The sequence below is a fragment of the Akebia trifoliata genome, chromosome 11, assembly GCF_017979445.1.
Source record: "Akebia trifoliata isolate Shusen 1 chromosome 11, ASM1797944v1, whole genome shotgun sequence".
NCBI lineage: Eukaryota > Viridiplantae > Streptophyta > Magnoliopsida > Ranunculales > Lardizabalaceae > Akebia > Akebia trifoliata.
In genome coordinates this window covers 41,841,804-41,854,481 of record NC_141385.1, presented here as the reverse complement: position 1 = coordinate 41,854,481, position 12,678 = coordinate 41,841,804, and the positions used below count along the sequence as shown (strand labels likewise).

The 12,678-nt window shown below is 36.0% G+C and overlaps 2 protein-coding genes across 3 annotated transcripts; both read left to right on the top strand.

The window, feature by feature from the left end:
- The first annotated feature begins 945 nt into the window (after positions 1–945).
- LOC147391753 (F-box family protein) lies at positions 946–8,206 on the top strand. 2 transcript variants are annotated; one of them, XM_086459958.1, is made up of 10 exons: positions 948–1,345; positions 1,427–1,588; positions 1,676–1,749; positions 5,172–5,247; positions 5,548–5,658; positions 6,217–6,391; positions 6,513–6,625; positions 7,389–7,446; positions 7,542–7,648; positions 7,786–8,206. In XM_086459958.1, the coding sequence occupies exons 1-9, from the start codon at positions 1,268–1,270 to the stop codon at positions 7,610–7,612; spliced, it is 918 nt and encodes a 305-aa protein (XP_086316084.1). In that variant the 5' UTR covers positions 948–1,267; the 3' UTR covers positions 7,613–7,648; positions 7,786–8,206. The 2 variants fall into 2 exon arrangements, with proteins under 2 accessions (XP_086316085.1, XP_086316084.1); XM_086459959.1 differs by lacking the exon at positions 7,786–8,206 and having other exon boundaries at positions 946–1,333; positions 7,542–7,743.
- A 1,281-nt stretch (positions 8,207–9,487) lies between these two features.
- On the top strand, positions 9,488–12,245 carry LOC147391752 (uncharacterized). Its single transcript, XM_086459961.1, has 3 exons — positions 9,488–9,640; positions 10,628–10,943; positions 11,743–12,245. Exons 2-3 carry the CDS (start codon positions 10,637–10,639, stop codon positions 11,994–11,996), a joined length of 561 nt encoding a protein of 186 aa, XP_086316087.1. The 5' UTR covers positions 9,488–9,640; positions 10,628–10,636; the 3' UTR covers positions 11,997–12,245.
- Positions 12,246–12,678: the final 433 nt, after the last annotated feature.

The following is a 12,678-nucleotide window of genomic DNA, read 5'->3' as shown; positions in this document are numbered from 1 at the left end:
CCCTGAGATGTGCAAAATAAGACCTCCAAGAAGGGGTTTTTTTTCAAATCTCGAGATCTTTTTGATGATGAATGAGGCTTAGTAAGGCTTTTTTCCTCACCATCTTAATAAGGAATGGTTAATTGGTCGTAACTGAAATGAACTTTCTTTCCAAATAAAAATGTCTGTGGTCCATAATTTTGGGATAAATTGTATGGTTAAAATTGTACCAAGCACTACTTGAAGCATATTTATTCCTGATAAAAAGGATGGTTGGTAATGGTGTGATTACGATATACCCTCCTAAAGTGATGAATATTTGAGAAGCGGCTTTTGGGTTTCCAAATTGACGACATGCCCCTCTTGACCTTGGTTTCTCTTGTAGATTAATTAAAATGATCTAAATACCCTCATCTTCAATCTTGTCCAAAACTTTTGTTTCTTCTGTCTAAACTTGTTGTCTTCAACCTCTTGATGATTGAGGATTGAAGTAGAAAGAATTAAGGTTAGAGATGAAGGTTTTTTCTTTTTTTTTTTTTGCTCGATTTTCCCACTTAAACACTATTTCTAATAAATAAAGAAATTACTCATCACACCCAATTGAAAAAAAAAAAGACTTTTTTTTTAAATTTACATTGTGAATTGATAGGATCTTACTGAATCCACTTGGAAGGATTCTGTAGGAAAATACTGAACAAGGGGTTAAAAATTATTAGTTTTGGAAGCTCCAAGACAGGTCCCATTTAAGTCATTTTTCAATAGTCTAAAAGAGTAGGCAGAGGTCAATGGGCATGTCATTAATTTTAAAACATAGAGGATACATTCAAAAATTATAGAAATTTTCAATAATAATTTTAAAAACATAGAAGGTATTATAGAAGATATTTTTATATGTGGTGGATCCTCTTAGCACTTTAAGAATTGAGTATTGTTACAGTGCTCCCCTTTCCCAACGTTCAAATTAGAGGTTTTCTTTCATCTGATGCTTTAGGAGGAAATGGGACCAGAGAAAATGCAACGTGGCATAAAAACGGTTACGTAGTTGATTAACATTATTCAACTACCGAGTATAGCAATTCCCATCTGCATCAGCCACCCACAAGATGCCTTACGCAACCATCTGGCTTAACTCCACGGCGGACGTTGAGATGAGTTCCGCTTCCACATAGAGGAAGGTCGTCCGTCCGGCCGGCCACCGACTTGTACTACTCTTCCAACAATTCTCACTTTTTTGTTTTCTCTGCAACTTCATATTTCTAGGGTTAGGGTTAGGGTTAGGGTTTCTAACATGACAGCTTCGGACGACGAAGACGAGTCCTTGGCTCACTTTCTCGAAGATGAGGTCCTCTCTGAGGTCTCTGATCAGGTCTTTATCTCTCTATCTCTCTTTTTCTCTCGTCGGTGCTTATAGTAATTCTTTGGTTGGGGGTAACAATAAACAATACAGGAAGAGACGAAAGAGTGTCCACCTCCACCATCGAAGAAATTGAGGTTGGATATAGAGAACACCAAGAACCAAGATGAGTGCAGCAGTTCATCTCAATTTGGAATATTCAGCAAGATTCCTACGGAACTTTTCCATCACATCCTCAAATTCCTCTCATCCGAGGTCAGTCAGTTAGTCAGATTTCAATTGTAGTTTGTAGGATTCTTTCTCACTTGAGAGATCTTCTTCTTGTTTATTTATGGCTGGCAGGATCTTATCTCTTGCTCGCTGGTTTGTAGATTTCTCAATTTCGCCGCATCCGATGAATGCCTCTGGCGCCGATTGTAAGTCTCTCTATCTGTATCTCTTTTTTTTTTTCCCCCATTATTTATCCCAATTTTGTTTCAATTACCTTTTGTTTTTGTTCTATTCATGATGTGAAACATTTTACAACTTGTTCTCATTTTAATTATCAATAATATAGAATTGTAGTACAATCTGATCTTGAATTAGTCTATACTTGTGGGGACCTGTAGATGCAATTTCTTTCACTACCTCGAGATCTTCAACTTATGCCTTGAATCTGTAATTCCTGTGCTCCTTGGCGTGCTTACAACACAACCCGTCGGATGCCCTAGTCAGATTGAGTACAAAAATTAGCAGAGCTTCTGTATGGGAAAAAAACATACCTTTTTGTGTTTTCTCCCCCCTCTATTTATAGAGATCCCATCCTGATCTTTTCGTGTCCTCTGTTGATGTCATCTTTCTTTCAATTCGGAGTTTGAATTGGAATGTATTTCCTTTTGAATTATGTATAGATTCACTGAACTAATTTTAGCATCGGATTCCACGTATCTAGGATAGTCTTTGATTTTTTGTCGATTAGGTTCCTTATATTTCGGAGCTCGAATATCACAAAGGTTTCTCTGATTCCGAGATCCAACTCTGAGTTAGGTGATGAATTTATCTCTCGTCTTATGTTTCTTTCGGACTCAGATGGGCTTGACGTTACCTCATGACCTTGGGGCTCAGTTGCATACACTGCCACGTGTCATCATCTAATGTCATCACGAAAATAATCATCCACAGGGCCCTTATGGATATTGTTCGGATCAGAAGATCAATGTAGGTCCACAATGGGGTGTTATGAATAAGGAATAAGTAATCATAGACTCTTTGAGATTTTATTATCAAAATCTGGTTCTGATACATGGATTGCTAATTTTAGTCTCGATGAGTCCATTATGTAGTATCACTAGTTGAGTTGATCACCCAATTTTTGTATTAGCTTTTGTTCAGTTTTAGGGGTTCAAAACAGAAGCTAGTAAGCACATAACAACTCATGTACTCGAAGGAATTTTGTTACTATTACTAAGTCACTTAACACTATTTTTACACGTCGATAGATATCTTAACATGTAGTGTTACCCATTTTTTTAATGATTTTCAATAAAAATAAATAAACTTGTGAGAGAGGGATTGTGTAATCCATCCTCCAAACATTAATTTGTTAAGCTGTTTAGCATATTCAGGGTTATATTTGAAATCTCACTCTACTGGAATTTTGTTGTCCGTTGGGATTGTGTTTGTAATCTCTCGGAGCCTTAGGTTCTGTTGGAGTAGTTTTTCTATCTTGGTTTGATTGTTTTCTCGTTTTCTTGTTTTTCTTTGTAGGTCATCTTGATCTGTATTTATTTTTCCCCTTTATCTATAAAAAAAGAAAAAAGAAATGGTGTATAAATATATCATTTTCCTTCCTTAGTTTTATTTAAAGAACTCTATGAACTTAATATTGTTAAAATACTATATTACGATACATATGTATGGACTTCTCTAGCCTAAAAAAGGCACCATGTCAAACACCGGATAGTTGTCAAACATCGAGATGCATGTCTATTTGGGTACCTAATTCTTTTTTGTACTTCTTATATAGATAGATTTTTTATATTTGAAATTAGATCTGTTTATTTTTTAGTTTTTCATGTCAGATAATAAGATATTATTGCTTCAAGATTTAAATCTTTTAAAAAACTTTAGTTGTCCTTAATCTGAATGTCCTGTATAAGCTTTTGGAAGTTGTTTATGATGAATTACATGCAGTATTTCTTTCTAAGAAAATGTATCTGTTTCATGTGGACCCTAGCATATGACCTTCTGAGATGTATGAGTAGTGAAAAGTTGCTCTAAACCTATGTAACAGAGACATGGATTGTGTTTAGGTGTTCAAAATGGGTACAAAGTGTCAAGCACATTGACTAGTATAATTTATTTCCCAAGTAGAGGGACATTTTATTTGAATTCCTTATAAATCCTAAGTACGTAACATTGAAAGAATGTTTTTAGATAAGCTGGTAGACATTAAAATGGTATAAATATTATGTAACTAGTAAGCTAATTTCCCGTGTCCATCTTCTTGAGGGTGGATATCTGGTTTGGAATGCGTCCAGCAATGGAATTTTCAATGTGAAATCTTATTACAATTCTCTTTTGCCCCACCCTCCTTCCTCTTTCCCTGAAAAGTCAATTTTGGACTCAAAGGTTCCGTCCAAAGTGTTTTCTTCATTAGAGCTGTTTCTCTTAACAAAATCCTTACAATGGATTAGGAAATAGCCCGGGGCATTACCTTGGTCGCTTACTGTTGTATGTGTAAAGGAGTGGGGAGTCGGTTAACCATCTGTTTACTTTGGTCATTTGGAGTCATTTACCTTCGTCCATGTTCCATGGTGTTTCCCTAATTCTTTACTCTACTTGTTCTAATGTTGGAAATTCAAATCAACTAGGCCTAAAGAGAGGATGTTATGGTCTATTACCCCTTTTGTCGTGTGTTGGGGCATTTGGAAGGAAAGGAATTCTAAAGCTTTTGAAGGGAAGCTTCACTCATTGTAAGAGATCATTTTCAGTATCGTGGGTTTTATCTTTTACTGGTCAAAATTGTGTGCTGATTTTAGAGGCGTTTTCTTTGAAGATTTCCTCTTTACATGGGAGTCGCTTTGTAAGTCTTAAGGTTTGGTTTGTGGTTGTTGATTTTGTCTTCAAGGTAGGTGTCTCATCCCCCTCCTTTCTTTTTTTCTAATAAAATTCCTTTGACCTATAAAAAAAAGTGTCTAACACATATGCACGAGAAGGATTGTGGCCCAGATAAAAATGTTTCATTCTTGTCACATAGCCATTAACATAATGACATGGTATGTTATCATGTTTATTCTATTTGGAAAATTAAGAATTTTGCATCATTTATATATCAGTTGATTTATAAGGTAACACATCAGCATGCCTCTAACAGCTTGTAGGTCATTTTGATATGATATTTTCATTGAAGTTTGATTCTAGTGTCAAATTTTCATCTATTTCGTGGATTTTATTTCCCTTGATAGACCTAATGGGACTTCTCAGTGCTACTTTTGGGCCTGTGTATCTAGATGTGTGTATTTAATGTATATGTGATGCATGCCTTCATAATGCCATGAGTGTTTTGGCTTGGACCATAGACACCTTCTAATACACGCAAGCATCCAAGGCTTGGTTATGAAAATGGTTTCTGTTAAAAGTTAAAACATGAACAGATGGTATTGTTCACCATAACATTGAGGATTTTGGGTTCCACCTTAGCTATCTTTCAAAATGTGTTAAGACACTTCGTAATTAATACATGAGAACATCTGGCAAAATGGTAAACTTGACTTGGGGAATCACTGCTTCATATTATATTCCTTATATATACATTTACATATATTCACTGTGTAATTTTAAATTCTAATATTGGCAGGTACTGTATGCGCTGGGGTTTGGTGTCTCCTACCAAGAAGTTACGTGAATCCGCCTGGAAAAAACTTTATATCCAGGTATTTTTCCAGTTCACAGTTTCCTGGAATGAGAAAAAAGAAAGTAAAAGTTACTGTTCTAGGAATAGGAACCAATCTTTTTTCTGAAATCAATAATGTTTCTAATTACAATCATAAGTTTGTAAGTTAACCATTGTATTAGTGCAATGTTCCGAGTTAGGTTCAATCGATATTTCAAGCACCTGTCACCATCTTGATCTATTTTAGCTGGTCTTTATTTTGTTTGATGCATTTCTTATATTTACATTTGTATGCCTAAATTGATGCCACACGCACACTGACTAGTAGTTCTCCTTGCAGCGTGACAAAGAGGACATGGTTCAATTTGTGAGGAACACACCCTCTGAGTTCAAAGAGTACTATATCCAAATGCAAGTCGCCAAGAGAAGCCAGGCACCTCTTCCTTCACAAGTAAAAAAAAGACTACCTGTTTTCCATTTTTATAACATGACTAGAGTTTGCCCGTGCCTACAACATGGGCAAAGGGGTAAAAGAGGAAAGATGGTCAAGTTAGAGGGGTATTATTGAAAAAGAGGGGGTAAAAGAGGAAGATACTAAAATTGGAGGGATATTATTATAAGGGGGGTGGGGGGGGGGGGGGAACAATAAAGTTGAAAGGGGGTGAAGAGGAAAGGTAATAAAGTGGGGGTAGTGTGGACCCCACTCCATTATAGCTTTTGTGGGACATTTATACCCTCACAAAACTGTAGTTGGAGTTGGACCCACCGTTGTGTTTTATTATATAGATAAATACTCACATGTAGCCCAACTCTTAAATTGATTCCACTAATGAGAGTGTGCATATGTGTGATTTTGTGTCAGAGGGAGTCAAGATGGTTTCTTCCTTACCTCCCATCCTTATTGCCCAACCCCCACCCCACCACCACCACGACCCACACCCCACAATAAATAAATAAAGAACATAGAATATGCAAGATGCCATTTTAATCATTGTTTCTACATGTGAAGGTGAACGATGATCACGTAATTCTTGACAGAACAGTGGCTGATCAAGTGTCTCTGTGGAAAAGCAGCAAAGGCTTGACTAATGTGGCAGTTGTCGATCATGCTTGCTCTGGGGAAACATGTTCTTACTACCAAATTGGGGATGTTTTTCTATGTGAGAAGACTGGACGTGTTCATGGTAGGAATATTTGGCCCTCTTAACCCTTCTTTTTCTCCCTTTCTTTCTTTGTATTGTGTCTTGTAGATGAAATTGGGCTTACATGTTTTATATATTTGTTTGGTCTACTATTTCTCTGCAGTATGTGATGATACATGCAGGGAAGTTGTTTTGGATGTGTCCACTGGTACTTTGGTTTGTACAATTTCTGGGCACTGTTTTGATAGGTGGCTCTCAGAAATGGAAGCTGACACTGTGAGTAAAATCCTTTCTTTTTTGCATGCATGAGTGGCATACCAATTTGACCAATCATATAATTCTGCCTCTTAACTCACTGATTATGTTAAATCTTTTAAAGCTTGCCTTGGTTTTACTTGAGGGCTAGGATTTACTTCAATTTATTAGATTTGGCTGGTCGGGTTGTGTTTTTGAAACTTTCTATTCTCCTTTCCTCTGAATCGTCATCAAATCCTTATACCAACTTAATTATCAAAATAATTAATTTGAATTGTGAAATTTATTCCATCACATTGTTCTAGAAAATGGACTAAAAATTTGACAAATTGTTAATGACTTAATGAATTATACCCCTATTGTATAGCTTAAGAGTCAAGACCAAGTGTTTAACTTCACCTATTGTTGAAAAACAGTTGTCTGAATTCTGATCTACTTGAGGGTGTCTATGGATACCCATTTAGTCGCAACTGAAATTGAAAACCCCAGTTCCGGTTCCCTTTTCATTGGAACCGAACCAATAGGAATCAGAACTGTTAGGTTCTATCTGATGGGTACTCGCAGGTACCCGGAACCCATTTATTTGTCATTTATTTTTACATTATACATGACTTAAGGTTTTCCTATATTTTAAAATTAATAAATATTTGATATAAATTTCTTCCATTTTCATATAAACCATGCATAGGAGCTTAGAGCGGGTAAAGTCTATTACTTGTAAAGAAGAATTTTAATCTTTGAAAAAAGTCCAAGCCTAATCATGATTGAGATTTGAAAATTTTAGGAGCAACAAGCTGGTGTGACGGATGAAGCAGAGCCATTCATGGGATCTGGCTTATTTGGTGAACACTTTTAAGCCGCTAATTTATCACTTCATTTCTTCTAATATCTTCATTTCAGTGTATATTCATTTTTTATGTTGTTGGTTATTTGACAGCACGGGCATATCTGCTGGGGTATAACTGTGCTGATGAGAAGGAGCTGGAAGCGGCATTGAGGTTCTGCTGATTACATTGGAGATTATTGGAGCCTTTTAATTTAAAGGTGGGTATTTGATGCATGGATTTTATTTGACAGCCCGGGAGTGGCATCCAATATCTTACTTATTTTAGTAATTATTGTAAGATTGTTGCCTTATTCATCTTGAAACCTTTTTTTTGGGGGGGGGTTTACTTGGGTAGATCACCTTCTTTCAAACTCGATATTATCTAGCTTTTCGGTATGACTTGTGCCCTAAAATTACATTGCTCACAATGCACGAGATTTCGGTAGCAGTCCTAATTCTTGAACGATACCGATGGAAATTTAAAGGTTTGTTGTTTTGGGAGGGATAGAGGCAGCTGATGAACTGCTGCTTTCTATGTTTTGTTATGCTTCTCCAGACTGAAGATGATCACAGCGTTGCCATAACATCATGTGTTTCTGTTGTTTCCATATCAAACTGGTGATTGATCTTTCTTTTTCACTCATCTGGATAACAAAAGTTGTGTCTAATTAATAAAAAGTAATGAAGGGACAACTTATATTGTAATAATAAAATCATTTGCCACTGAATTAATTTTAAATTACAACAGCACTAACAGTGAAAGAGTTTTACTCTTATACCTTTTTACAAGCTATATACGATTGGAATGATTTTGGTCAGACCTTTCTAAAGCATTCCATTTTATTATCTTATGATCGCAACCTCAGTAGATTTCTTTGCTTTTTAAGGGTAGTTTGATCTCTCATCTTTCTGTTTCTCACAAGTCACACGCTTAGGTTTGAAATGCTCATAATCTGGATGTATTTATATAATAAAATGTAATGGTGGGGTAACAAATGTTCCATTCCAAGTATAGTGGATTAGGGTCCGTACCATCCCACTTGGTCCCCGTCCCCCCAGCCATCCAATTTTATTATCTTGTTTCCTCACCTTTTTCAATAATATCGTTTATTTTTACTATTTTTTTTCTTTTTTACCCTTTTTTTTTTTTTTTAATAATCTCTCTCCAATTTTACCGTATCCATATTAAAAGAGGATGTTTATGCTTATTGTCTCTCTCAATCCAAAATCTTTCCACTTTTACACTTTTTTTTTCCGAAGATAATATCCTTGTAACTTCACTACAAATGGCAGTTGGTGCACTTTTTAAACTCGTTAAATGAGAATGATGCTCAACCACCCTTAGATGGATCTATGCCTATGCAAGTCTAATTAATGATGCTTAGTTATCAATTTTAGGCATTTTTTTTATAAGCAAGCTGAAAAAAGAAGAGATGGCTTGTTTAGATTTTATGTGCAGATAGATGCTCCAAATTCCTAAGTGGGGCCCAAAGAATGTTCCAGATGATTTGTGTCTCGATTTTTTATTTTTAAGTTGAAGAGGCATGCGTGACATGGTTTTTGTAATTTTCGGAACGGAGATCATCACCACAAAAGTTGAAGAGGCATTTGAAATTTCTAATACCATAAAAAATGATTTATAAAAAACCAAACCGTTACATTGAATGTGGATGTTGTCACAACTCACAATTGATTTCCTATATCAACCGTCCCCATTAAATAACTCAGATTATAAAAAAAAAAAAAAATGCTAACCTGACTTCCTGGAAACTGAGCTGGGCACTACGCGGTGGTATTCAAAGAAAACGATCGTGTCAGCGCGGCGTAGGAAGTCAGTTTAGTGCGGCTAAAAAAATAATATAAATTAAAATATAGACCATGTAAGTAATTAAGGTAGTTTTAAAAATGATTTTGATACATCAAACACGTTTCTCTGAACTAATCTTCTAACCAACTATCTATTGTTTCAATCATCAATGAATAAAGGTCGTATATGGTATTATGACCCTTTTGGTAACAAAGACCTTTTCGGAGCAATGACACGTAAGCGCATTAACTTAACGCGTTTCTTACGCGGCCAAGCAAACCATATTCGATAGAACACCCTATATAAAATCTGCAATCTCTCTCCCCATCTTCAAAACTTCCTAATCAACTTCTCTCTCTCTCTGAAATAAGAGGGTCTCTTCTCTTCTCTTCTATCTTTCTCGGTAAGTAACTTAACATGCCTTTCTTTTTTCTTGATTTTCTAATAATAATTCTAGATGAATTTTAGCCATCGTTTGACCATTTCTATTGTTAAATTTCTCTTTTAAAAATAAGAAAAAACCCCTATTTCACATTCTTTCCCATAAGCTTACAACTTATTTTTCTTTTCTTTTCTATTCTTCTTTTTAATTTTTATTTTATTTTTTAATTTTTATTATTTCCATCTTTTTTAATCTGTCAAATCTTGACAACCAATTGGATCTGAGTTTCCCATTAGGGAATTAAAAAAATTGGGTTGAAACATCAGATCTGTTGCAGGATGTTAATTAATTAATTTCTAAATTTAATCCACTGAGGGTTAGTGGTGGTTTCTCTGCTAGTTGTAGACAAACCAAGATTAATGGATGGCGTTGTATGTGATTCATGCCTGGTTTTGTTTAATTGGAAAAAACTAAGATTTTAAATTTAAAATACCCTATTTGGCTTGGAGCTTGAATTATACTATAAATTATGCGAAAAAAGGATAAATCTTGATCACAACATCAAAAGTGTTTTTTACGTAACAAAAGTAACATCTATTGATAGAATTGTTCATTCATTGGGCATGGAAATTGATTGGAGAACATCCTAATGTACGTTTTAATCCCATCTGCTTCTGTTGATCCAATTATTGCTTAATCAAATTTTACATGGAATTGATAGTATCATGGTTTTAAAAATCGTCCGAGATTGGGATTACTTGGGAAAATCGATGATTAATGTTTGATTGAGATGACTTGTCCAAGACAAGACGAGACGTCAAACTGAATTTTGAAACCATGGATAGTATGTATACCCTCAAGTCCACATAGTTGGATGCTCCGAGAGATTTGTGTAATGTGAATCTCAAGGACCATGTGGGGTCTTTATGTACGTGTCGGTAACACTACTCAATTTCATATACTTTGTAACGATTAACGATTCTAATGGACTCCTTATCAATTTCATAGTGAGGACAAATGGGTGGTGGAAAGGACAAGCATGATGAGGAGTCCAGTGACAAAGGGCTTTTCTCAAACCTCGCTCAAGGACTTGGAGGATATCCCCATGGACACTATCCCCAACAACATGGGGGATATCCTCCGCAGGGTTACCCTCCACAAGGTTACCCTCAACAAGGATACCCTCCACAACAAGGTTACCCTCCACAAGGGTACCCTCCGCAAGGGTATCCCCCTCAAGGATATCCACCAGCAGGATATCCTCCTCCTCCTTCTGGATACCCACCAGCTGGTTATCCCGGCTCATCTGCTCCGCCACATGGAGGTATGTTGCCAAAATGTTTTACTTGTAATTGTTTGAGAAAGCAAATCACTCGTTTTTGTAATTAGCTAACAGTTCTCATTCTCATTCTTTCTTGTAATTACTTCTTTTATTTATTTTGTTTTTCTCTCCAAAAATGAAAAGTTTCCCTTTGCGACGAAATTGAAAAACAGATTTAAATTCTCAAAAGATATTGTACACTTTGGCATGAGAGGCATTTCTTATTGGCAGAAACAACTAGGAAAGTCACAACCACTTCACGATTAAATCACGAATTTTGGGATTAAATCTAAAACAATAAAAGGTGACCTTGATTCACTATTAAGAAAGATGACCTTGACAGATGATGGTGATCATTTTACCAATGAAGTGTTAGATAATGAAAAGGACATTGATTTTGATTGGTTAATAATGAATCTTAACTTGCTCCCATGATTGCAATCATTTTTTACATTTTGAACAATATAAACCTTAATTGTGTTGTGGTTACTCATTGTAATTTAATATGGGATTTGGTGATTTATTATTGTAATTTAACACGGTACTTGATTATATAATATGAGAACACCTAGTAGGAAGAATTACACTGTCCGCTCGATTTTGTCTAGTTGTTTTCTAATTTTACTGTATTTTTCAAAATTTTCCCTTGCTGACTTATCTCAAACCCCAACTTGGTGACTATGGTTAATTGTACACCTACCTTCGTTTCTGTTGGTCACAATTAAGCTGAGTTGACTCTGCTTGTGAAGTATACATTATTTGATTTTGTTCACAGTTGCTGAATTCTGACCCTAAAATGCAGGACATGGACATGGCGGCATGGGGTTGCTAGCTGGTGGTGCGGCTGCAGCCGCTGCTGCTTATGGCGTCCACCAGCTTTCACATGGTTCTCATCATGCCGGACCTGGTGCCTATTATGGGCATGGTTCACACATGCACGGAGGAAAGTTCAAACACCATGGAAAGTTCAAACATGGGAAGTTCGGCAAGCACGGGAAGCATGGGAAGCATGGGATGTTTGGAATGCATGGAGGAAAGTTCAAGAAGTGGAAGTGATTCTTGGGTTTCGCTACTGAATCCGCTACTGTTTTGTTTTTACCATTGCTTGGCTTTTTTACTTTTTTTTTCTTTTTTGGGTGTTGGGGGGGTGGGGGGGATATTTTACCTGACTTGGCTTGACTTTCTAAGAAGGATCTTCTAGTCCTTATTGACCTCCTATGTTGGTATTATGGCTTTACATAGTAGTTTTCTATGATGTACATAATTGAATGCATGGTTGATTCTATTAAACGCTGCTTTTGTTCATTTGTCTCAACACCAAGGGACTTCGGAAGCATTTATTTGCAATGTTCTCAGGGATGGCTCCAACATCGTAGCTCATTTAGTTGGTCGATTAAGATACCTGTTGTTTTCGTTGACAAGATTAGAAAGAGTAGTATTGTTTGTCGCTTGGGTTGCAACTTGGGCAAGTTAGTTTTGTTGGGGGCATGTCACATACTTCTCCAAAATTTTGAAAAATTCTCTGAATAAGAACACAAGTTGATTAAATTTGTGAATCAGGGGACGTCTATTTATCTCCCTCTTTTCTCTTCAACCTCCCTCTTTGAAGAATAAGATGGGGTTTAAAAGAAGGTTGAAATTGATGGGATCTTGGGAAGAAACCCAAAAACATTATTACTAAATGAAGTTTATGAGGTTCTGTTAGTGCAAATTAGAAGTGAGCATACTTAAATAGTTT

Coding starts and splice junctions, on each gene's coding strand:
- LOC147391753 (XM_086459958.1), top strand. CDS start 1,268: ATGACAGCTTCGGACGACGAAGACGAGTCCTTGGCTCACTTTCTCGAA. Junction 1,750..5,171: donor GAATGCCTCTGGCGCCGATT/GTAAGTCTCTCT, acceptor TAATATTGGCAG/GTACTGTATGCGCTGGGGTT. Junction 7,447..7,541: donor CATGGGATCTGGCTTATTTG/GTGAACACTTTT, acceptor GTTATTTGACAG/CACGGGCATATCTGCTGGGG.
- LOC147391752 (XM_086459961.1), top strand. CDS start 10,637: ATGGGTGGTGGAAAGGACAAGCATGATGAGGAGTCCAGTGACAAAGGG. Junction 10,944..11,742: donor ATCTGCTCCGCCACATGGAG/GTATGTTGCCAA, acceptor CCTAAAATGCAG/GACATGGACATGGCGGCATG.